Below are 26,691 nucleotides of genomic sequence, written 5' to 3'. Positions count from 1 at the left end.
CATAACGGTTAAGTTTGGTGATTGTGATTTTGTAGTGTTTCAGTGGTCTTCTAACTCATCTTTCTTATCCCCCCTCATATCCTTCCTTTCATCCAGCTGGCAGAGTGATTCAGAATGCAAATCTGATCGTGGTACTCCTCTGCTAGTGTTTTCCCATGTCTTAAAAGACGAGTGCCTCTTAGATTTTAACATGAATATGAAGCACCTAGGAATCTTGTGAAAATGCAGATTCTGCTTCAGTACTTGGAGGATAGAGCCTAAGATTCTGCATTTCTAACAAACTTATTCCACCATCTTTATTTTTCTCATTTTTATGAGATAACCTCAAGGTTTGGCAATCTAGACCAGAAATTTTGAACTCCTAAGTAAAAAATTAGAAATTGTTGCTTATCTTATCCCGAAGTTCTAGAATGTCAGAGTTGAAAGAGATCTTAGAGGTCATTTAGGGTTATCTCATCACTGTATGGATAGAATATGGAGAAAGGAGCAAGTTCTAGCCCACAGGTGGGTCAAGAACTTAATTTTCCAAACTCCCAGGACAAGGTTCTTTCTACCACGCCGCAATGCTGATCCTCAATTTTAACTTTCTTTGTCTGGCCCTTTAAATCATCAATTTTCTTGACAACTGCTAGAGTGCAGATTGTATGTGCGTATGTGTGCCAGTTGTTGAGCCTACAACGTCTAAAAGATCGGGGACCTGCCCCCAGGATGCTCATGGCCTAAATAAAAGGCTTCTTCCCCTGTCCTGCTCCCCACTTCCCTCAGATCTTCTCATCTCATATCTTTTTCCAAGTTTGTAAATATGAATGTGGTAGCAATTAAATAAACATAGATGGTGTTATGCATGGAAAATCATGACGAGATGTGAAAGCAAGCCAAGAGTTTTGAGAATTAAATCTTAAAATGATATGAAAGGACAAATACACCCTTCTTCAAAGTGGTAGCTTGCAGCCTTTATTTTTGAAGTGACCTACATTTTATCTCACAACCAGTATGCACAACTTGGGCACAGTTGTATAACTGAGAAAACGTATCTAAACGAGTACCCTAGTACTTACCCAGGATATATGTGAAACATTCTGTTTCTTTTTAAAGTCTGATTACAACCCACTAGTTTGGTTTCATGAACCCTAATGATTCTAATCCTGAGTTTGGGGGCTTAGAGTCAGAACCACACAGAATTTTGGGCTGAACTAGCCCTGTTTCTGATTCAGTATGATAACCATCTTTTGCTCAGGCTGAACTCCTGTCTGCAAGGAAAGCCTTCTCCCTACTATTTATTCATTTTCATTGAATCCCATTTAAACCACACTTATTCCGAGAAGAGTTTTCATCTGCACCTTTCTATTTCATTCAGTATACCCTTTAGCATTTATGAATTGTAAGTACTTTGTTTTGATTTCATTTGTGTGTACTCTGTCTCCACTTAGACTGTTAATTTCACAAAGACAAAGATCCTATATTCTGTTTCTTTGGGACCCTCTCATTCCCTTCACTTTTGTACCTGATTGACATTTTAATCAATCATCCACTGACCTGTGATTCTAGCAGAGTACAGATGCTTAGCTCTGTCATGGAATTTTTCTTGTACCTGTTTCTCACATGCCCATCCAGATTCAAAGCCTACAAAAGAAGAAGGACAAATGTCACGGGCCCGGATCTTCTCCAGAAGCTATGATGATGGGCTGGGCTTTGAATTTGTGATGTTCCATAATGATGTTGAGAAAAGGACAGTTTGCTTCTTTCAAGGAGGTCCTCACCTACAAGGACCATCTGGGTAAGAATGATAGCCTAGAAATGTGGATCTGAAAGATTTTTGTCTTACAGTATCCCCATGTATCCATGGACTACAATGAAGGCATTAAAGTGGTAATGTAGATATATATTTATTGACATGGAAAGATGTTTATAAATTATTAAATGACAAAAGCATAGGACATGGGGCAATAGAGTATAATTTAAGAGAGTTAACATTTTAACACTGGTTTGTCACTAGATGGTAGGATTATAGGCCTTACAGTTTTTTATTTCTTTTTCTTTTTCTTCTGTTTATCTGCATTTCCTAAATTTTGAAACAATGGTGTGTACAGTTAGCTTAGTAAAAACATGATATAAATTTTCTAAATTATATTTTAGTTTTTTGCTTACTTGTGATCTGATTACCATTAAGTTCTAGTTTGTTGCAAATACTACATTATTATGCTATGAACAAAATAAAGTTGGGGACATGGGGATATTATTTGACATTCAGTACACTGAACATCGACTATGTGAAACTTTTATAAATAAATTATATGGAGATGTTTGGATAATTTTTCTCTCTCTTGAGAGGCCCTCTGTTTTCAGAACTCCTGAAAACATTTTTCTTTCCCTCCTGTTATAACTAGATTGCTTCACGGAGGTGCCCTTGCAACCATGATTGATGTTACTGGTGGTGTGACTGCAATTATGACTGGGGAATTTGTCATGACTGCCAATCTCAACATCAATTTTAAAAGGTAAATTTGTGGATATTCTCTACCCCTTAGGTGTGATAGGTCCGGTTCCCCATCAGCAGACCCTGAGACAAAGATGTGTGTGCAAGTGATTATTAAGGAAGTGCTCCCAGAGGAAACTGGCAAGGAAGTGGGAGAAGCAAAACAGGGAAGGGGAAGGCCAACCAAATTTAGGCTCTCAAAGTCCTGCAAATGGTGCCTTCAGCTTGATCATACAAGGAACTCGGGAGTGAAACGTGTGCCTCGGAATTGTCTCTCCCTCAGGCAAGGGAGCTGAAGTCTTCATACTCACTCATCAGTCACAGGATGAGTCATGGGATAATCCTATTCTGGAGACTGTAAATTTCCAAGCACTTCTGGCTCTCTGTGTTTGAGCAAAGCAGGCTTTAGGGAAAATAACCGAAGAACAAAAACAAAGGTGAAAGAAGGATTGAAGGGGATCTGAGTGGAGCACCAACTTTCACTGCATAACAAAACATGTAAGTTTTACATAACTTCACACAGAGAAATGAAAGGGTAGCAAGATGAGTTTGGTATCCATCAAAAACAAAGCTCATCATGATCTTATTTAATTCTTCAATCATATAGCTATACCCCTCCAGCCAACAAAATAGTATGGATGCTGGCATAGGAATAGAGAAAGAGCGCAACAGGGCAGTAGAGAGTTTAAGAACAGAGTTCGGTTGATGAGGTCTCCAAATGATGTTTTGCAGGTGTGGCTTATGTGGCAGTTATCAGGGAGCCATGCTTCATGGATTATGGGTTTATTTACTAGAAGTAATCCTTAGCCAGGCATATCCTACTTAGGGCATTCTATAGAAAAGGACTCTTCCTCATAGTAAATATCATTAGTTTATTTCAAAGATCAGCAAAACCTTTTCTGTAATTATTTTGCACTCTGTGCGCCATACAGTCTTTGGCACAACCACTCAACTCTGCCAGCGCAGCACAAAAGCGGCCATAGATGATGCAGAAATAAATGGATGCAGCTGTGTCCCAGTAAAACTGTGTTTACAAAACAGGGACGTGGCCAGGGGCTGTAGTCTGCCAACTCCAAGTCCGTTTACCTGGAAGCCCAGTTGGAAAAAGTTAGACAAGGTCACCTGCTTCCTTTTCTTTTCTCTGGGAATATTTCTCTCTGCTACACACACACACACACACACACACACACACAGTGAATGAATTGGAGGCCACCTGCTTTAACCTCTTCCTCTCCAGCTGCCAATAACAGTAACTTCAAAATAAAAATGACTTAAGATAGAAACTTATCATGTAGAAGAGATCTGGAGGAAGGCATCTTGGGCTGGTCTGGCAGCTCCCTTGTTCCCAGAGATGTAGGCTCCTTCCAGCTCACCTTTTCATAGTCCAGAGTGACAGCAAGGGCCATCACACGTCCTGGACAGCAGTACTGAGGAAGGGTTGAAGAAGAGCTGTCTTCTGTCTTTTAAGGAGATTTTCTGGAAGTACTGCACAACACATCCATTTAATCTTATTAGTAACAAGGGAGATTGGGAAAGCGATCCCTTACTGGTGTCATTATGACCTCAAATAAATTCAGGGCCAGCAACTAACACAACCACAGACATATTAATAAATCCAAATGTAAATTATACAGTATAAATTATTTTAAATACTGGAGCATTAATTTAAAACAATCAAATTTTACTAAATACTTTGTGAACAAAATAAAAATCCTAATATGGTAGTTTCTTCTAAATGCCTCAAACAGAAAAATCATCTCAATGATTAAAAAACTTATTATTTCACCTACATTTAACCTATTAATTTTTTCCTTTTGGGTTTGGTTAATTTCTTCAGGATGTCAACATGTGTATTTTCCTGAGGTTAGAATACTCATTCTTGTAACCTCCCTAGATTTCCAGTAATTGTGTCAGACCCTAAAGAAACCATCTCAGATCAGCTGAATTTGTGGGTTCTGGGTTGTCAACCTGGAGATTCTTGATGGCACAGGATTTTGCCTTTGAAGGTGACTGGAACACAAGCCTGAATTCATGAAGTTGACCCCTTTTGGAATCAAGGTTTCTTTACTGTGTCAGAGGGACTTTCCAGACCTACACTTTTTCTTACAACCTAGTACTTCCCCCTTTTTTAGTATCCAAGTCTGTTGTGTCTCGTACTTTCTGCTAGGTTTGCTGCTTACCTACAATGAAATGTATCTCATTTCTCTGGCAGAGATTCCATCTCCCAGGAGACAGGACATGAGTCTGTAGTTTTCTTTCAGGGATATTCTCTTGGGCAAGACATTCACCTTATTTCTAGCTGGTTATCAGTCCTTTCTATTAAGGGTACAATTCCTGTGTTTTCTGGAATTGTTTGGCTTCTTCATAGTTCTCTGCCTAATGGTACAGGGGAGGAAGTTAGTTGAGGTTCTTATGGAGGTTATGCAGGACTCAGAACCCCCAAATGGCATTTGCCCATGGGTGTGCGTCCACTGAATGTGCATAGAGGTGCTTTTCACCTGTCGGCTCACCTGCACCTCATACACTTTGGGGGGTACATAAGAGGTAACAGCCCTCATAGGGATGCTGAGGTCTGTCCAAGTCTTTGCCTACCCTCAGTTCGTGCAGACTTCTCAAGCCCCTTTGACTAACACATGGAAGCATCTTTGCTGAACATGAGTATCCTCTAAATACCTCTATCCATACCTTCTAGCTAAGAAAACTATTGGTTTGTTGTGTCATGATGTGTGTAAGCATAATTCTTTGGGTGAAACCTCCCCAAACCTGACCTATACACACCCCTTACTCTGTGTCTGCCATCTCCTACTTCTGTAGGGTAAAATACATGTAAGACAGGGGCCTGCCCGGTGGCACAGCGGTTAAGTGCACACGTTCCTCTTCCGGTTAGGTGCACACATTCCGCTTCCGCGGCCCGGGGTTCGTCGGTTTGGATCCCAGGTACGGACATGGCACTGCTTGGCAAAAGCCATTCTGTGGGAGGCGTCCCACATATAAAGTAGAGGAAGATGGGCATGGATCTTAGCTCAGGGCCAGTTTTCCTCAGCAAAAAGAGGAGAATTGGCAGCAGTTAGCTCAGGGCTAATCTTCCTCAAAATAAAAAAAGTACATGTAAGGCAGACATCTACTTCGAAGAAGAAACGCTTACTTGTCAACACTGTTTTCTATGTGTCAACTGCTTAAAACATTAAACTTATCCTAACATAGTCATCCTTATTTTTGAATTGTAGCTCTAGTTTTGTACTTTTTGTGCTAACTTTTGTGCTTTTTTTGGAGAATCATTAGGAACTCGTGGCTTTCCATAATGTAGTTGGCTATAATTATCGCCCTCTTTTATGCTTAAATTACATTTGGCCTGTAGATGTCTCTTTAGACCAGTTTCTTGTCCTTTCAGTTCTATCCAAATATCTTTTAAGTACTTTTATCTCCTGAGAGACAGCATAATGCACTGGTTAAGAGGACAGACTTTGGAGTAGTTTCAAATGCCCATTCTGCCACCTGTGTGACTTTGGACAAGTTACTTAACCTCTCTGTGCTTTAATTTTCTCATCTTTAAAAAGAGGATAATAATGCCCACCTCATAGGGCCATTGTGAGCAGTAAATGACTTAATCCATGTGAAGCACTTAGGATTTAGCAAGTACTCAGTAAGTGTGGACTGCTTATTATTATTATCATTAACTTTATTGTTGTTTTATCATTACTTCTAGCAACAACAAGGCGTATCTGTGCCGAGACACGGCATAGCTACTCTACAAAGATCCCTGACTCTTTTTAATGGAGAATAGTGCTAAAGAACAGAAAAATATTAGATGGTTCCACATGTGTTCTCCTGGTAGGCGGGATGACCTTGCTGCTGGGCCGTGTCAGTGTCACAGCTGGAAAGTTGTTAATGTTTCATAAGGTCATGACCTCACACTGGTATTTTAGATTTAATATTTTTTGTGCCTTGTTTTTAACATATTTTTTTCATTTTTAGTTGCGGTGAATAATGTTAAGTATATTCACATTGTAGTGAGACAGATCTCCAGAACTTTTCATCTTGCAAAACTGAAACTCTATACCCGTTAAACAATAACTCCTCATTTCCCTTCCCCCCCCCACGCCCCCCCCCCCCCCGGCAACCACCATTCTACTTTCTGTTTCTATGAATTTGACTACTTTAGTTAACTCATGTAAGTGGAATCATACAGTATTTGTCTTTTGATGTCTGGCTTATTTCACTTAACATAATGTCCTCAAGGTTCATCTGTGTTGTAGCATGTGACAGGATTTCCTTCCTTTTTATGGCTCAATAATATTGCATTGTGTGTGTTTACCACATTTTGTTTATCCACTCATCTATTGATGGATATTTGGGTTGCTTCCACCTCCCGGCTATCGTGAATGATGCTATAATGAACATGAGCGTGCAAATATCTTGTGAGATCTTGCTTTCAGTTCTTTTGGATATGTACCCAGACGTGGAATTGCTGGATTATATGGTAATTCTGGTTTAATTTTTTGAGGTGCCACTGTACTGTTTTCCATAGTGGCTGCACTATTTTACATTCTCCAACAACGCATGTGGGTTCCAATTTCTCCATGTCTTTGCCAACACTATTATTTTGGGTTTTTCTTTTTTGTTTCTTCATAGTAGCCGTCCTAATGTAGGTGTGAGGTGATATTTCATGTTTTGATTTGCATGTTTCTAATGATTAATGATGTTGAGCCTCTTTTCATATGCTTATTGGTGTTTGTATGGCATCTTTGAAGAAATGTCTGCTCAAATCCTTTGCCCATTTTTTTTTTTTAAGATTTTATTTTTTTCCTTTTTCTCCCCAATGCCCCCCGGTACGTAGTTGTATATTCTTAGTTGTGGGTCCTTCTAGTTGTGGCATGTGGGACGCTGCCTCAGCGTGGCTTGATGAACAGTGCCATGTCCGCGCCCAGGATTCGAACCGACAAAACACTTGGCCGCCTGCAACGGAGCGCGCGAACTTAACCACTCAGCCACAGGGCTGGCCCCCTGTTGCCCATTTTTTAATCAGGTTTTTTGGGTTTTTTGTTGTTGAGTTGTAGAAGTTCTTTATGTATTCTGACTATTAACCCCTTATCAGATATATGATTTGCAAATACTTTCTCCCATTTCATAGGTTCCTTTTTTACTCTGTTAATTGCGTTCTTTGATGCACAGAAGTTTTTAAATTGTTGTAGTCCCATTTGTCTATATTTTCTTTTATTGCCTGTGCTTTTGGTGTCATATCCAAGAAATCATTGCCAAACCATGTCATGAAGCTTGTCCTCAATGTTTTCTTCTAGGAGTTTTACAGTTTTAGGTCTTTAATCCATTTGAAGTTAATTTTTGTATATGGTGTATGCAACTTCATTCTTTTGTATTTTGATATCCAGTTTTCCCAGCATTATTTGTTGAAGAGCCTGTCCTTTTCCCATTGAGTGGGCTGGGCACCCTTGTAGAAAATCATCTAATCATATACAAGAGGGTTTATTTCTGGGATCTCTGTTCTATTCCATTGGTCTATATGTCTGTCTTTATGCCAGTACCACACCGTTTGATTATTGTAGCTTTGTAAAATGTTTTGAAATTAAGAAAAGTGAGGCTTCCAACTTTTTAATTCTTTTCTCAAGAAAGTTTTGGCTATTCAGGGTCCCTTGAGACTCATAGGAATTTTAGGATGGATTTTTATATTTCTGTAAAAAATTCCTTTGGGATTTCGATGGGGCTTGCATTAAATCTGTAGATGACTTTGGTGGTGCTGACAGCCTAATAATATTGAGTCTTCCAGTCCACGAACACAGGATGCCTTTACATTTATTTGTATCTCCTTTAATTTCTTTTAGCAGTGTTTTGTAGTTTTCAGTGTATAAATCTTTTGCTTCCTTGGTTAAGTTTATTCACTAAGTATTTTTTTTTGATGCTATCTTAAATGAAATTATTCTCTTAATTTCCTTTTCAGATTATTCACTATTAGTGTTTAAAAATGCAATTGACTTTTGTGTTTTGACTTTATATCCTGCAGCTTTGCTGAATTTGCTTATTAGTTCTAATGGGTTTTTTGTGGAATCTTTTGGGGTTTTCTACATATAAGATCATGTCATCTATGAACAGATAAGTTCCTTTTCCTTTCCAATTTGGGTACCTCTTATTTCTTCCTCTTACCTAACTGCTCTGGCTGGGACTTCCAGTACTGTGTTGAATAGAGTGGCAAAAGTGGGCCACTTTGTCTTGTTCCTGATCATAGAGGAAAAGCTTTCACCACTGAGTATGATGTTACCTGTGGGCTTTTCATATATGGCCTTTTATTATGTTACGGTAGTTTCCTTTTATTCCTAGTTGAGCCATAGATTTTTAACCCCTTACCCAGACTGTCATTGTACCCCCTTCTCTTACAGAATCCTATGTCTTACCAACCACTTCTCTGTACCACTTATATGAACCAAATGCAAGTTAGAATAAATTTGTCAAAATCTACCCAAAAACAAAATGTGATTTTGATAGCAGTGATATTGACTTTAAACATTAATTTGAGGAAAATTGTCATCTTTACATAGAGTCAATACTTTATATTACTTTTGACTATAAAATTAGATCCTAGAAATGGCTTTTTTAAGATGGCAAAGAATATGTTAAAAACTAAGTTTTTAGTATTTTTCCATGTTCCAGATTTTTAAAAATATTTTTCTATGTTCAAATAAAGTTGAAGAATGCAGTACAACCTCCTCCCTCAAAAATAAGTAAAAATGGTTCATTTGAAAACAAGCTCAGCAAAGTATTTGGATGACAATTTGGCTCAACAAGTGTTTGTGTCTTGAGTATATGCTACCTGCCAGATGCTATGCTTAGCCCTTGTCCCAACCAACAAACCATCCAAATAAATCAGTTACATTGCTGTTCATTTGTTCCCCACAATTAGAAAACTTACTAAAAGTAAGTTTTACATGAAATCCCATGAATAGAAAGATACAGTCAGAATTAGAACTCAAGTCTTCTGCCTCGAAGTCTGATGCTCCTCACTAGAATGCACAGCCTCCATTCTCTTCTATTAATTGATGATTAAAGACCAGAATAAAGCATTGGATGACGTAAATAGTTTAGAATTTAATATTTATCAGGCCCTATATTTTGTGTTGAGCTGTGAGAGTCATAATAATAATAATAATAGTAATAATAATAAATTTAATCCAATCAGTTCATGGCCCTCCCGGATACTAGAGGTAACAACCTGGGATTAAAATTTAGTTGAAGATAATTTACAGTGTCAATTAATCATCAGGTGTCTTAATCCACCTTCCTGCTTCTAAGAAGCAAGACTACTCGTTAATCATCTCAAATCTTTCGAACCCCCTGATCCAAATGTCACACTTGATTTATTTCCTTGTGCTTAGCACATTAATAAAAATAGAGAGGGCCGGCCCAGTGACGCATTGGTTAAGTTCGCATGTTCCGCTTCTCGGTGGCCTGGGGGTCACCGGTTCGGATCCCGGGTGCGGACATGGCACCGCTTGGCAAAAAAAAGCCATGCTGTCATGGGTGTCCCACACATAAAGTAGAAGAAGATGAGCATGAATGTTAGCTCAGGGCCAGTCTTCCTCAGCAAAATGAGGAGGATTGGCAGTAGTTAGCTCAGGGCTAGTCTTCCTCCAAAAAAAGAAAAAAAAAAGAAAAATAGAGAAAGCAGCTAATAATTAGTGCTAGCTTGCCAGCTGAAAGGATCAACATGTCAGCATTTCTATAACCCATTCCTGGCATGTTGGTTGGGAAGCTCTGGACTAGGCTTTTTCACACAACATGGTAGACAAGAATTTCTGAAGGACATTTTTCCTTCGGGATAACTAGATCCAGTGCCAAATACACAAGGAAATAAGCCACCATAAGTGAGAATCAATGGAAACAATAAATAACATATTTAGACCCTCAGGGACTTAAGATATCATGATAATGAGGCACAGGATATAAAAGATGGTGTAAGGAGATGCTTTCATAAAGCAAAGTTTGGTGATTCCATCAAGAGGTTCAAGAAAAGCTAATGAAAGCAAAAACTAAGCAGCGGGCTAATCACAGTGATAACTTCCTTTCCACCTGAAGTAGTTCCTTCATCCACATGGTGGCACTAAAGGAGCACAAAACACATCTCCCTGCTCTGTATTATGTTTCTGCCAACCTAAAATTTCATCTCTAAAGTGATATCTTAGGGCCGGCCCGGTGGCAGAGCAGGTAAGTTTGCACATTCCACTTCAGCGGCCCCGGGATTCTCCGGTTCGGATTCCAGATGTGGACATGGCACCGCTTGGCACGCCATGCTGTGGTAGGCATCCTACATGTAAAGTGGAGGAAGATGGGCACGGATGTTAGCTCAGGACCAGTCTTCCTCAGCAAAAAGAGGATTGGCAGATGTTAGTTCAGGGCTAATCTTCCTAAAAATAAATAACTAAATAAATAAAGAGACATCTTTTTCATTATGGTGCTATAGCTCCAGGATTCCCAAAGGTGACTGTAGCCACTAGTCATATATAGCTAGTTAAATTTAGATATGAATTAATTAAAATTAAATAAATTTAAAGATTCACTTTCTCCTTCACAATAGCCACATTCCAAGTGCTCGGTAGCCACCTGTGGCTACCACATTGGACAGCTCAGAGATGGAACATTTCTACTATCACAGGAAGTTCTGTTGGACAGCACTGGCTTAGAATGTAAAGGTGTTAGCAGCAATTTGTTCTTATTAGCTGTCTTTCCAGTGACAGTTACTCTGAATTGGGTGAGAAATTTTGATTATGATAGAGAAAATGAGAGAAGCTGACTAGGACCAACCCATGGTCCGGTCCTGTTTTCTTTTCTTTCTTTCTTTTTGAGGAAGATTAGCCCTGAGCTAACATCTGCTGCCAATCCTCCTCTTTTTTGCTGAGGAAGACTGGCCCTGAGCTAACATCTGTGCCCATCTTCCTCTACTTTATATGTGGGAACCTGCCACAGTGTGGCTTGGCAAGTGGTGGGTAGGTCCACACCCAGGATCTGAACCGGCAAACCCTGGGCCACTGAAGCAGAACGTGCGAACTTAACCACTGTGCCACTGGGCCAGGCCCCTGTTTTCATTTCTTTAAAGAATTCCAGCTCCCTTCAGAGATTGTTCTGAATCTTCAGATGGGACAACTCTGTCATCATAGAGCTGGAATCCCTGGTGATCTCTTTAAACCTAACCCAGAAGGGCTGTCTGGGACTGATGCCCAGGAGAGCAGTGGTCCTTGGGAGGAACTCCTTTAAGGAATGTTTTAAGCCGCCTTAAGGAATGTTTTATCTAAGATAGATAGATACCAGATATAAATTTCCACTCCTGTCATGCACCTATCATCTTTCAATGTTACATGTCTCTGATAAAAGCTAATTTTTAAATTTTTTTCTTCTGCAGACCTATCCCCCTTGGTTCTGTTATTGTGATAAATAGCCAAATTGATAAAGTTGAAGGAAGGAAATTTTTTGTTTCCTGTGATGTTCAAAGTGTTGATGAGAAGACCCTATACTCAAATGCAACAGGTAAGAAGCAGCCACTATCTTTTTTTGGTTTGGTTTAGTTTAGTTTAGGTTTTTTGTTTTCTTTTTTCTTTTTGCTTTATAACCCACAAATGCTCAAAAATTGTTAATTCCCTGTTGTGCAAAGAACACGTTAAAGGTGTTTTATACATTACTGGTAGAGAGCTATTCATCAGTGTCTATCAAAATTACAAAGTCATGTACCTTTTGACCCATATCCAGGACTTTGTCCCACAGGTGTACTAACATGTGTGCATAATTACAATGTATAAGGTTACTCTAGGATCCCAGTAGTTGGGTAAGTCATGCAACATTTTGAAATAGCGAAAGATTAGCAAACATAGATATCCATCAATAGGAGACTGGTTAAAGAGACTACAGTTCATCCATAAACTATATTGTGTGTGTGTGCCATAAAAAATATTGTGGTGTGAGGAGCTGGCCCAGTGGCACTGCAGTTAAGTGCGGCACCTTCCACTTCGGTGGCCCGGGGTTCACTGGTTCGGATCCTGGGTGCGGACATGGCACCGTTTGGCAAGCCATGCCGTGGTAGGCGTCCCACATATAAAGTGGAGGAAGATGGGCACGGATGTGAGATCAGGGCCAGTCTTCCTCAGCAAAAAAAGAGGAGGATTGGCAGCAGATGTTAGCTCAGGGCTAGTCTTCCTCAAAAAAAAAAATATATATTGTGGTGTCATAAATAGGAATAAGGAACTCTTTGTTCATGATATGGAGTGTCTCATTAATACATATTGAATGAAAAACACAAGGTGCAGAACAGTGAATGTACTATGTTATCATCTATGTAGAAAAATGGAGAGGTTCTTCAGGAATGTTCTTCCCTTTTCTTCCTCCTTCCCTTTCACCCCTGCCTTCTTTCCTGAATAATTTATTCCAAAAGCCATTAGGTAGAGTTGGGCGTGGTAGGCTTGCAGTTTAGGAGGAGGCCCCAGGGAGGGGTGACTGCAATGGCCCAGCACCTTGTTGGAGCCTGAGTAAAGTGAGGAGGTTGTCTGCCTGGGGGAGTGGCCCAGGGCAGGGTGTCAGAGCCCAAGTAGGGTAAGGAATGGGTCCACATGGGGAGCAGCTTGGGTGTCAGAGCCCATAGGTTGAGAGTGGCATCTCTCCCACATGGCTCTTGATGGGAGCCAGGTTTCTCACTGTCAGAGAAGGGAGTTCCAGATATGGAAAGAGAGAAAACTAGAATGAACCCTGGAGGTGTTATTGGATATTAACGTTTTCCTAGTCTTTTGCTCTTACACATAATGTAACGAATAACTTCGTTATTGTCATTTTGCACACATTTTGGCAACTCATTCTCCAGGGGTTCAGGGGGAAACAGGTCTTGGTACTAGTCTCGCAATTTTTCTGTAAGCTGGAAATTATTTCAAAATAAAAAGTAATAAATGAGGGGGGGTGAAATATCTGTATGTGCTTGTATCGCATAGACTATTTCTGGAAAGTCACACGCATTAACATTGGTTGCTCCTGGGAAGGGGGCCAGGTAGGTTGGGAGGGAGATTCGATTGTATGCCCTTGTGTACCTTGTGAAAGTGGTCATGTGAATGGCTTATCAGAAGAAGAGCTAGATTTTGTGGGGCCTAAAACTTATACAATTTAATAAATTTAAGAAGAATGCAAAATTGGGTACAAAAGTGAGTATTTATTTTAAACGAGAAAAGAAATCACAACATATTACCGCTGTCTTGGAGATGCAGGTCCCTTCCTTCTGAGATCTCTGTAGGCAATTTACCAGAAGTGCTCAAGTAGAAATGCTTCCTGATTGCAGCCTTGAGCACTGCACAGCTCCCAACTGTCACAGGGCCTTTGCAAGTGAGAGGCCCTTGAACCCTCACATTCAGTAGCTTCAGATTTAGATAAGTTAACTTAGATATTCAGTGGGGTTTTTTTGTTTTTATTCTTTTTTATTTTAATGGACCTCAGATGCACAGGTTTGGGTAAATCAGAATACTTGATTTAGGACACACAGTCACTGTTGGTCCATGTAGGGTCTTCTTTTATTTGTTCATTCACTAAATGTATTTATTTTTAAATTTAATAATAAATACCCTAAGGGGCCGGCCCCATGGACTAGTGGTTAAGTTTGGTGCACTGTGCTTCAGCGGCCTGGGTTCAGTTCCCAGGCACAGACCATACTCATCGGCGGCCGTGCTGTGGCAGTGACCCGTATACAAAACAGAGGAAGATTGGTAAGATGTTAGCTCAGGGCTGATCTTCCTCAGCAAAATAATAATAATCAATACCCTGAAACCTACCATCAAACAAGAACCAGAATCTTAATAATATTCTCTCCCTACCTTATTACTTTTCTCCATCTCATCCTCCTGCTTTTCCCCCAGAGGTAACTCCAATCTAGAATTTTGTTTTCATTCCTTTGTACTTTATTATTTTTTATTTTTTTTAAGTTTTATCAAGGATATATGTGGACGTAAGGAATATATTGTTTAGTTCTTTGTTGTAGAACTTTGTAGAAAAGAGATCGTGCTGCATGTGCTTTTTTGGGACTTGATTTTTTTTCACTCAACTCCGTGTTACTGAGATTTACCCATGTTGTTGGCTATGTCGTCTGCTTAGTTTTACTGCTGTGTAAGACTCCAGTGTGTGACCGTGCCACAATGGATTTATCTCCTCTTCTGCTGGTGGGCCTCTGACTGTTATGCATGGGGCTGCTAATGAACGTTCTGGTTCATGCCTCCTGGTGTTGAGCGTGGGCAAGAGCTCGGCATACACTTAGGAGTAGAATTCCTGGGTTGTAGACAGAGTTTTCAGTTTTACAGGAGAGTGCCCGATTGTTTTCTAAAACTTCCACCAGCAATATATGAAATTCTGTTGATCTCTTTCTTCTATAGCATTGGTCAATTCAGACTTCTTGATTTTTGCCAATCAAATTGTTATAAAAGAATATCTCCATGTGATCTTGATTTGCATTTCCCTGATCACCTATGGAGTTGAACATCTCCTAATTTATGTATTCACCATATTTGTTTCCAATTTCTATTTCTGTTTGTTTGCCTCTTTTATCATTTTTTTCTCTTTTTTTTTTTTACTGATTTATAGGAGTTCTTTATATGTTTTATATTAAACTAAGCTTTTTGTTGAATATATAAGCTACACATGTCTCATTTCAGTATGTAAGTTGTTTTTTATTTGCCTCAAGGTAACTTTTTTATTAACAGAAGTTGTTAATGTAGTCATATTTATTAAACTTTTTCCTTTATGGTTACTACTTTTTGTGTCTTAAGAAATTCATTCTTGCCCTGAAGTATCAGCTGTTTGCTGTTTGCAGGAATGATGGCTAAAAAGAACAGGAGGAAATCATGAATAATTTGAATCCGCAGTCAGTTTGAAACTCCATCCCAGGCTGTGGTTTATACTTCCTGTTTCACTAAGCCTTTCAGTATCACAAAGGTACCAGATGGCTCGGTTGTAGTTTTACTTCCTTTCACTTCCCTGACTGTCTCTAAAGGGAGCAGTAATGAACCATGAAATGACCAAGTGGTAGAGGATCTGGTCACTCTGGGAGGTAATACAGTACTGTTAGAGTCAAAAGTCGATTCTTATTTGGGTGAAAAATGAGCATGGGCAGATAGACTGAAGGTATGAATATGAATCTAAATGCCTTTCTTTGTATAGACATTTCTACTTAGAGGAGTTCTATCCGATTAAAGTCAGTTGACTTATAATCATCTTCTGTTATTTTGTTTGTTTAGGCTTATTTATAAGTCTGGATCCTGAAAAAAAGTAGACATAAAAGAGCTTCTGGTGAATTCCACACCAATCTGCGTAAGGTTCCCCCTCCTCCAGAAGAAGCTGTTGTCCCCAGTGCTGCTCTGCTCACCCCCCATCGAGCCTCCCACAGGGTGACGCCCACTAACACTGACCTTAAGCAAGTCTTCCGAATGCAACTCCAGGAGCTCTCCTTCCACCTTCTAGACTTTATAACACAGAAACCCTCTTGGTGAGAGTATTAGCAATTCTTTCTGTCTCCTTAGGATAAGTGTCTGGTTCTTCTAAAATTTGAATGGGTTCAACATTTGCACAAGTGTGATCTCTACCCCATTGCAGATTGGAGAAAAAATTCATATTGAAACTTTTACCACAAATTTGGAAATGCCAGAAAACCACACAAAGGAATAAACATGTGGGTGCCTATATGTGTATTTGTGTGTGTACATGTGCATATGCATTATAAATTACAAAGCTAGCTCTGTTGTCTCTAAACAAATACTTTTGGCTGCAGTAGGAGACAGAACTAGTTCCTATAGGAATGGATACCTCAGACCTCTTGCCTTGGATTCTAGAGATTAAACCACTGTACCATTTTTAACATAGACTGTGCTGTTGTATCTTACCAACAGCATAGTTTATCATCACTGGAATGAGCTGGTGTTCATTTCCTAGGTGTCTTAACCCTTTCAGGCTTCTATAACAAAATACCACAGCCTGGGGTAGCTTATAAAGAAGAGAAATTTATTGCTTACAGTTCTGGAGGCTGGAAAGTCCAAGATCAAGGCACCAGCCTGGTCACCTTCTGGCGAGGGCTTCCTTAGTGGTTCATAGCTGGCACCTTCTCCCTGTGTCCTCACATGGTGGAAGCGGCTAGGGATCTCCCTGGATCCTCTTTTATAAGGGCGCTGATCCCATTCAGGAGAGCTCCACCTCATTGCTTAAGCACTTTCTGAAGGCCCCACCTAGTAATACTATGACATTGAGCATTAGAATTTCAGCATTTGAATTTTGGGGGGACACAAACATTCAGACCATAGCATTAGGGCTACCATAACAAAGTACCACACACTGGGTTGCTTAAAACAACATAAACTCTTTGTCTCCCAGTTCTGGAGAGCAGAAGTCCAAAATCAATGTATCAGCAAGGCCATGCTCCCACTGGAGGCAAGAAGGAACTCTTCCATGCCTCTCTCCTAGCTTCTGGTAGCCTCAAGCATTCCTTGGCTTGTAGATGCATCACTCCAATCCTCCATCTTCACACGGCCTTCTCTTGTGTGTCTTCACATCATCTTGCCTCTGTGCATGTGTGCATCTGTGTCCAAATTTCCCCTCTTTATAAGGACACCAGTCGTATTAATAGGGCCCATCCTGATGACCTCATTTTAACTTGATTACCTCCATAAAGACCCTATTTCAAAATAAGGTCACCTTATGAGGTACTGGAGGTTAGGACTTCAACATGCATTTTGGGGGGTACACAATGTAACCCATAACAGAATCTTAGACAAAACAAAAAATGAATTGGGAGACTAATGTTCTAGAAACCATATTCTGCTTCTAATAGATTGACTAGAATCTATTGTAGACTATAGATTCTTTGGGCTTCAGTTTCTTGCCTTCCTCTCCCTTTATTGGAAGTTTAGGCTGAATCATATGAAATCACCATTTTTGAAGGTCAGAATGGTCAAATGTTGACAATTTCCTATGGCTGAACCTCATAACCTAGGCATAGCCTGTGGTATCCTACCCAGTCATCCTTCCACAACCAAAAGATCAGTTGGACTCCTCCACTGCCAGAGCCTTCTGACCCTAGGATGGCCAAGCCTGAGGAAGACTCTTCCTGAAGCTCTGTCTCTCGGGCCCACCTGCAGTTCCCAAGCTTCAGGAAAGGCCCCAGCAGATGGCTGACTGCGGAGGTGAGGCGGTCAGTTCCCTCTGCCTTGAAACCCTGGTAGAGCTTGGGAAAGTGCCAGGGAGGGGCATGGACTCACAGCTCTGCAATTTACACATCTGGCAACAGTGATCCTTTCTTCCTAGTCTTCCTTCCATCTAATCCTGAAACTGCAGAGACAATGGGCCCTCATGACGTCTGTATCTCACTGCTTGCTTTTCATGGACACTAGGCGTGTTTAAAAGATGTGAAGCTGAAGTTGTGAGCAGGCACTGCTGTCTAGTTTCACAGCAGAAAGTTTAGACAGTGAAGATACTTTAATCATTTGGTTTATCCAAACAGGCTTGCAAAATTGTGGAAGCACGCTGGACCTTCACCTAAGGCAGAAGAACCTAACTGAAAGAATGCCAAATGACCGGTTGTTCTTTCTGTTAGGTTTGCTCATACTTCCCTTTCTATCCACTTTCTCAGTTTTAGTTCTCACGCTGGTCTCATCATATGTGGGGTACGTTGCAGCATATGAATGAGATTACACAAGATCAAGGGTAAACCTCAGTAACAGCTGACACAGGGTTTCCCCATAGCCAGTGAGGGCAAAATGGTCTCTCTGCTTTGCAGCAAACTCTGTTCCTAGGCTTGACCAAGGCCTGGCGTTCTCGCCTTCATCAGATTGTATTTCAATAAATATGTAAGATTGGCAACAGGCGGCTGAACAGTCATAAAGAAGGAGGGAGGTATGATCAGAATTGTGGCCAGCTCCACGTCAGCACTAGCTTGCTGTGTAGCCCCATGGAGCTATTCCTCAGTGTCCTTTTCCCCTGTTTACAGTGGGTGGTAAATAACATTTTGAATGAAGATTAGGAATTGATGGCGGTCAGTGTTAAAATATCTTTGAACTATCAGCAAACCCAATTAGACAGGGAGTTATTGCTCTTAACCCCAGGTTCCTAAGTGTCTGAAAAGTGCAATAGAAAGATAGTCATATACACAAATACATTGTTGGAGAAATAAAAATTATTGGAAAACAAGATTAACTTTTTTCTCTAATAGGAAGGCAGAATGAAGCATAAAAGGATGTCAAGGAAAACATTTTGTTCTATATTAAGGAAGCTCATGTCCCCCTTATATGTATGTTCCTCTCCCCATTACTTTCTCAGGACCCTGACCCTCTCTCTATCCAGGGGAGTTGTGAGGCCACAGTATTGTTCTTCCTAATAACCAGCCATCATGGAATCCTAGCCAAACATATGTTTTCTAATGCCAAGTATACAACATTCTTTATGATAGAGACAACAAGGCAATCTCTTTCAAATTTAAATAACTGAAAATAAGTCATGGATTTTATGTCTCAGAAAGGTTTAAATTTTCTTTTGAGGAGCTGGCCTGGTGGCACAGTGGTTAAGTTCACTCACTCCACTGCAGTGGCCAGGGGTTCATGGGTTCAGATCCCAGGCATGGACCTACACACCACTCAACAAGCTACGCTGTGGCAGCATCCCATATACAAAACAGAAGGTCAGAACAGATATTAGCTTAGGGACAATCTTCCTCAAGCAAAAAGAGGAAGATTGACAACAGATGTTAGCTCAGGGCCACTCTTCTTTACCAAACAAAAAATAAAAGAAAATATAATCTTTTGATTCTTGATAGTATTCTTGGTCTGGCACTGCTATACCAGTTCAAAGTTAGAGAACTGGCTTATTCCTCATCTTAATTATGGATATAAAATTAAGTGGACAGCAGACAAAGATATTACAAGGAAGAAAAACTACAGACCAATATCCTTTATTAATATAGATGGAAAATTCCTCAACAAGATACTAGCAAACTGAATCTAACAGCACATTTAAAAGATTACAGACCATGACCAAGTGGAGTTTATCCCAGAAATACAAAGGTAATACAACATAAGAAACCCAATCAATATAATACACCACATTAATAGAACAAAGGAATAAAACCACGTGACCACCTCAACGCAGAAAAGGCTTTTGACGAAATCCAATACGCTTTCATGACAGCAACACTCAGAAACCTAGGAATAGAAAAAAACCTTGACATAAAGAGCGTCTATGAAAAGCCCGCAGCTAGTGTCATACTCGAGGAAGAGATGATGAAAACTGAAAACTTTCCCCCTAATATCAGCAACAAAACAAGGATGCACACTTTCACTGCTGCCATTCAACATAGTACTGGTCACCCTAGATGAGCAATTGAGCAGGAGAAAGAGAGAAAAGGCATCCATGGTGGAAAAGAAGAAGTAAAACTGTTTGCACCTGACATGATTCTATGTATAGTGAATCCCAAAGAATCCACCAAAAAACTACAAGAGCTAATAAATGAATTCAGTAAAGTGGCAGAGTAAAGACTTCATAATAATTAAAACCTTTTGTACATTAAAAAACGTTATCAAGGAAGTGAAAAGGCAACCTACAGAATGGGAGAAAATATTTGCAAATCATATATCTGATAAGGGCTTAGTATCCAGAATATATAAAGAATTCTTAAAACTCAACAAAAAGAGAACCCAATCTAAAAATGAGCAAAGGAATTGAATAGACATTTCTCCAAAGGAGATATACAAATTGCCAAGAAGTACATGAAAAGACGTTCAACATCATTGATCATTAAGGAAATACACATCAAAACCACAATGAAATACCACTTCACCTTCACTAAGATGACTGTCATTTTTTTTAATGGAAAGTAAATGTAAGTGAGAATGTGGAGAAATGGGAACCCTTATACTTTGCTGGTCAGAATATAAAATGGTGCAGCTGCTATGGAAAACAGTTTGGCAGTTCCTCAAAAAGTAAAACATAGGGGGATGGCCTGGTGGCGTATCGGTTAAGTTCTTGTGCTGCACTTTGTCAGCCCAGGGTTCACCCGTTTAGATCCCGGGGGCAGACCTACGCACCGCTTATTAAGCCATGCTGTGGCAGGCATCCCACATACAAAATAGAGGAAGGTGGGCACAGATGTTAGCTCAGAGCCAATCTTCCTCAGCAAAAAGAGAAGGGTTGGCGGCAGATGTTAACTCAGGGCTAATCTTCCTCAAAAAAAGGAAAATAAAGCTAAACATAAAGTTAACATTTGATCCAGCAATGACACTCAAAGGAATTGAAAAGTGGGACTCAAACAGATACTTGTATGCCAATGTTCATTGCAACATTATTAACAATAGCCAAAATTGCAACATTATTAACACTTGGGAAACAACCCGTCAACAGATGAATGGCTAAACAAAATGTGGTATATGCATACAATAGAATATTATTCAGCCATTAAAGGGAGGAAATTCTGACACATGCTACAACATGGATGAACCTTGAAAACATAATAAGCCAGACACAAAAGGACAGATATTGTATGATTCCACTTGTATGAAATATCTAGAATAGGAAGATTCATAAGGACATAAAGTAGATTAGAAGTTACCAGGGGCTGAGAAGAGGGAGAGATGGGGAGTTATTGTTTAATAAGTACAGAAGTTGTTTGGGATGATGAAAAAGTTTTGGAAAAGATAGTGGTGATGGTTACACAATATTGTGAATGTATTAATGCCACTGAATTGTACACTTGAAAGTGGTTAAAATAACTAGTTTTATATTATATATATTTTTACCATAACTTTTAAAATTTAATGTAATATGCAAAAAAAACATTAAATGGTACATTTTAAATGTGTGAATTTTATGTTACATAAATTTTAACTCAATAAAGCTGTTTTTATTTATTTATTTATTTTTCTTTTTGAGGAAAACTAGCCCTGCGCTAATATCTGCTGCCAATCCTCCTCTGTTTGCTGAGGGAGGAAGACTGGCCCTGAGCTAACATCCATGCCCATCTTCCTCTACTTTATATGTGGGACGCCTGCCACAGCATGGCAGGCCAAGCGGTGCCATGTCTGCACCTGGGATCCAGGCCTGCTAACCCTGGGCCGCCGAAGCGGAACGTGGGCACTTAACCACTGCACCACTGGGCAGGCCCTTAAAGCTGTTTTTAAAAACACAGATAATCCTCAAAATGCAAGTACAAGCAAACACAAGAGTGCAAGCAAGCACAGAACTGTCACTTGTACAGCCAGAAGTCCTCTGTCAGTTGTGTTACAAGGATAAAACAATTCCATTTCATTGGTCTCACGTAAAATATTATTAAGGTTTTTCTAGTGAAAGCAAAAATACAATTTGTATTGACACTAAATAAAATAAGAGTTATTTTAATTATTAAAAATTTAAGTGGGCTGGGAAATGCATCAATCTTGTGTTTGTGACGTGTTTACTTTGTAAATCTTGTTTATTTTTCTGCTTAGAAGAAATTAAAACTGCCCAAGCAAGAGACTGAAAAGTTTTCGTTTTCTTCCATTCCTTTTCAGCCCGGTTCTTCCTAAACTACATCCATTCTGAGTAGCAGGACTTTTACAAATTCGTTCGACTTATATTTAACTCTCAAAAACCTTTCAGTACTACGACCTGAATCTTACCTAATTGCCTAATTATCTAAAAAACTAATAAGAAACCAGAAAGTTTTCTCATTGACGTCTTAACCTCAAATTCTTCAAACTACCTAAACCCTTTCCGTGAAAGAAGGAAATGCAGAATAGGAACAAACTGGTCTTTTGTTTGTTTGTTTAACACCTTTACACAATTCGATCTAGTCAATTCTGTTGTTTAAACAGGACAGAGGTTAGCAAACTTTATCTTAAAAGCCCAGATGATAAATATTTTAGGCCTGCAGGTCGTACAGGCTCTGTCATGATACTCAGCTGTGACATCGTAGCACAAAAGCAGCCACAGGTAATACATAAGGATCGGCATGGCTGAGTTCCCAAAAAACAACTTTAGGGCCAGCACAATGCTGCAGTGGTTAAGTTCGCACATTCCGCTCCGGCAGCCCGTGGTTTCGCCGGTTCAGATCCTGGGTGCGGACATGGCACCGCTTGTCAAGCCATGCTGGGGCAGGCGTCCCACATATAAAGTAGAGGAAGATGGGCATGGATGTTAGCTCAGGGCCAGTCTTCCTCAGCAAAAAGAGGAAAATTGGCAGATGTTAGCTCAGGGCTAATCTTCCTGAAGGAAAAAAGAACAACTATGTGAACAGCTGGTTGGCCCACAGGCCATAGTTTGCCCACCCCTGAGTTAGGGCATGTGAGGTTTTTAAGTTCACAAATTCTTTGATGCTCCTCCCCTCAAGAGGTGGAGCTTAATTCCCCTCCCCTTGAGTGTAGGCTAGACTTCATGATTCACTTCAAACAAATCGAAGTCTTCCATCTTGGGTTCTCTTTCTCTGTCCCTCTGTCTGACCGTTCACTTGGAGGGAAGTCATGTCGAGAGCAGCCCTATGGAGAGTCCCACGTGGGGAGGAAGTGAAGTTTCCAGCACCAGCCAAGTCTTCAGAGAACGCAGCCCCAGCCACCCACTGACTGCAACCTCCTGAGAGACACTGGCTTAGAACCACCCACTTAACACATTCCTAGATTCTTGACTCTCAGAAATGAGTGAAATAATAAATGTTACTTTAAGCTGCTAGATGGCCTGGGTTCAAGTCCTGAGTGTGTGCCATTGGGCAAGTTAGGTAGTCTCTGAGCAACCCCATTTCCTCAGCTGTAAAATGGAGGTAATATTAGTCCCTATTTCCTAGGATTGTCATTGAAGATTAAGTGAGTAAATGAATATAAAATACGTATTTTTTGTAATTGTCACTCTTATCTTCACCCACATTGGTTTGGAGCCATGTCAGCACACTCTCGAGCCCACAAGACACAGCAACGTGTTGAGCATTTGGAGCTTAAATATTAAAGTACAGCTGTAGTCAAGGAACTTATAAGCCAACGAGAGATAAGCTCAGCATACGACCAATGTAGAAGAGCCCCCACCTCACGGAGTGGCTCTGTGATTTGGGAAAATTTACTCAACCTCACACAGTTTGCTCACCCATAAAATAAGACCATCGATAGCATCTAAGCACTAAAGGAGGTGAGGCAAATAACGTGTTTACACAATACTTGGAAAACTGTAATTTTAAGTAATAGGTATCACTTTTTTCACAATACTTGTATGTCAGTAGGCTTGAACCACCCTAGAGAAGCCCTGTGGGCCAATTCGTGTGCGTTTCTCTCACGAATGGATACAGCCTCTTCATAAACAGCCTCTGCACGTCCTAACACTGCTTTTCCCGTGTAATAACTCAAGACACCATCAGCTGAGGAGGGCAAAAGCTTTGCGTTAAAATCTGTTGCACACGTGCTCATCGAGAAGATTCTTTAGGGGCTGGGTGGCGCAGCGATTAAGTTTGCAAGTTCCACTTTGGTGGCCCGGGGTTCTCCAGTTCAGATCCCGGGTGCGGACATGGCACCACTTGGCAAGCCATGCTGTAGCAGGCATCCCACATACAAAGTAGAGGAAGATGAGCAGATATGTTAGCTCAGGGCCAGTCTCCCTCAGCAAAAGGAGCAGGATTGGCAGCAGATGTTAGCTCAGGCTAATCTTCCTCAAAAAAAAAAAAAAAAAAGATTCTTTACAGGCAATGTAAATTACTGCCGCCTGGAAGTTGACAGCCCTCAGCTTTTGGCCCTCTTCCTTCCCACTCCCCTTCTGCATCTGGCTAGATTGCCATGTTCTGGAAGCACAAGGCTGAGGGCATGAAAGTGCTTACAGGAGGTAAGTGAACTGCCACAGCTCAAGGCTGGCCGCCTGTTCCCAGGGGGAGCCAGCTGGGACCCTCATTGTCATTAATGTCATTCGTAACTGTGCACACACCATTCAAATGTGAATACTGGTCTAACAGAATGTGCCCCAAGTTCAACACACGAGCTGCAAAAGTTACCCCCAGCCTGTAGAGGCAAGTGAGTCCTATCTTCCCCCACCCCAGGGTTGCTTCTCCTGTCCTGCCGCAGGAAGTCCAAGAAGCCAGGAGTCACTGAGGACCAAGGAGGCAGCCCTAGTTCCTAACGTGGAAAACTGCAGGGGAGGGGTGCTGAGGGACCCAGTCTCTGTGACTGGCGCTCTGCTATGTCTCCAGGGTACTCTTAGTCTACTGTGGTAACTGAGACATGTCCTCTCCTGATCTTGTCTTTCTTCCCTAGTTGCTATGGCCACCTAGGCACACCCTTGCTTCCATGATGAGAGCCACCAACACTTTCTTGGGTGTCGGGTGAGAAGAGGAAGTTCCTCTTCCAAGAGTGAGGCTCACCTCCAGGTACTTGCACTAGGTGGACCTGGGTTCTCACTGCTACAGCGCTCTACTGACAGACACAGTTCTTCAGCTGTGGTCACACACATGGCCACCTCTGGCATGCAGATTCTGTCATCCAAAGGGCTGAAAGGGGCCAGTTTTGGAACTTCATGACCCTGACTTCACAAACCCCTTCCCCTTCCGACTCTTGTCCTCTGCTCCTGACTCTTTCTCCCTCCTCCCTCCCATTGCACCTCCACCCATGCCACCTGGGTACTTCCAGACATGATTACAAAACTTTGAATCTTAGAAACACCCCAGGATCCTTATGCAAATTACCCCTCCACCTCTGTACCTGCCGACTCTCTAGGCTCCACATATCAGTAGTTAAAGGGGGTGGGTATGTGGGTGGAAGGGGTGACAAGAATGGTGATTTGGTGCCACCTGTCCCTCTGCCTGCTTGAGAAGATTCCACTACTGGAGACAGAAAGAGGGCGATACATCAACCAGAAATGGCTACTTTTCTTGGAAAAAGGTTTTGCTGTGTTAACTCACAAGGTACCTCTACATTGATTATATGCTGAGCTTATCTTCCGTTGACTTATAAGTTCCTTGACTATAGCTGTACTTGTTTAATATTTAAGCTCCAAATGCTTAACACATTGCTGTGTCTTGTGGGCTTGAAAGTGTGCTGACATGGCACGTGTCATGGCACATGAATCTTCCTCAGAAAAAAAAAAGAAAAAGGGTAGATGGACTGAAGAGGAGTCTGAGGGAAGGGGAATGAGGAGAAGCAGGGACTCCCTACGGGACCCTGAAGCCTGGGAGCTGATCCCGGGAGGGTTTCCCCAGCGGGAGGCAGGGGCTGTCCTCCCAGAAGAGTCAGTAGCTGAACCCCAGCTACTGAGGGGAAATCCTTGTTCCCTTCCCCGAGAGCCACGTGGCAGTCCTGCATGGCCCGACTCTCTTTGTAGATTGTACATCCGTGGGATCTGTATCTCTTGTTGCCTGAGTAGGGGAGTGACACCCACGTGAAATAATAAATATATATATATATAGGCTTCTGACACAGAGATCCTAAATCTCTTGGAATTTCTTGGGTGATAGGAGTGTCTTTGTTCTAATGAGGCAACTCTGGGTGTGCTCCTGGATGGCGGCTGGTTACCAGAAAGACCAAGCCATGACGCAAAGCTTGGGATTTTCAGCCTCACCTTCCATCCTTCAGGAAGGGGAGAAGAACGGACATTGAGCTAATGATCCATCGTGCCTACGTGATGAAGTCTCCATAAAAATCCCAAAAGTACTGGTTTGGAGAGCTTCCAGATTGGCCCACCCCAGCTCCATGGGGACAGAAGCACCTGAGCTCAGGACACGCCCAGACTCCCCCTAGGTATCCCTTCATCTGGCTCTTCATCTGTATCCTTGATCACATCCTTCAAAATATAATGAACTGGTAAATATAACTGTTTCCCTCAGTTCTGTGAGCTGTTCTAGCAAATGATTGAATCCAAGGCACGTCCCCAGTGCGAAGATTGTGTTTGGGAAGAACGCATGAAATGGAGACAAGGCGAGAGCAAAGAGGAGTAAAAGTGGCGCTTCTGCTGAGGCTCAGTTAGAAGTGCGCTAGTTCAGAGTCTTTTAACTCTAGAGTTCTTCAGAAACTCAGGAAAGTTTGTGGTGCATGTCACAAATGGATTGAAGACTTGGGTGACTTTATGGAAGTGGGGTTTTTTTCGTGTTTTAGATTTGGGTGAAGTGGATATCATTCCTGAATCCTGTTTGTGGGACATTTCCTTCTGTCACACCTATCCTTACGTGCGGTGGTGGATTTATTTTTTTCTGAGAACAATGAGGTACTTCAGAGGGAATCATTGGC

The 26,691-nt window shown here is 41.1% G+C and overlaps 2 protein-coding genes across 2 annotated transcripts in view; both read left to right on the top strand.

Moving 5' to 3' along the window:
- The window catches only part of THEM4 (thioesterase superfamily member 4), a 31,619-nt gene extending 15,445 nt beyond the window's left edge, over window positions 1–16,174 (top strand). The window contains exons 3-6 of the mRNA XM_014868176.3: window positions 1,615–1,777; window positions 2,388–2,498; window positions 11,880–12,004; window positions 15,733–16,174. Coding sequence (XP_014723662.1) covers window positions 1,615–1,777; window positions 2,388–2,498; window positions 11,880–12,004; window positions 15,733–15,767 — 434 coding nt within the window. The 3' untranslated portion in view covers window positions 15,768–16,174. The remainder of the gene's footprint in view (window positions 1–1,614; window positions 1,778–2,387; window positions 2,499–11,879; window positions 12,005–15,732) is intronic.
- Window positions 11,877–26,691, top strand: part of THEM5 (thioesterase superfamily member 5) — a 29,713-nt gene continuing 14,898 nt past the window's right edge. Inside the window, 1 exon segment of the mRNA XM_070496932.1 lies at window positions 11,877–12,004. Coding sequence (XP_070353033.1) covers window positions 11,960–12,004 — 45 coding nt within the window. The 5' untranslated portion in view covers window positions 11,877–11,959.

The sequence above is a fragment of the Equus asinus genome, chromosome 25 (genome assembly GCF_041296235.1).
Source record: "Equus asinus isolate D_3611 breed Donkey chromosome 25, EquAss-T2T_v2, whole genome shotgun sequence".
NCBI classification, from domain to species: domain Eukaryota; kingdom Metazoa; phylum Chordata; class Mammalia; order Perissodactyla; family Equidae; genus Equus; species Equus asinus.
The sequence above is the reverse complement of the archived record's forward strand: the minus strand, read 5'-3'. Positions and strand labels throughout refer to the sequence as shown.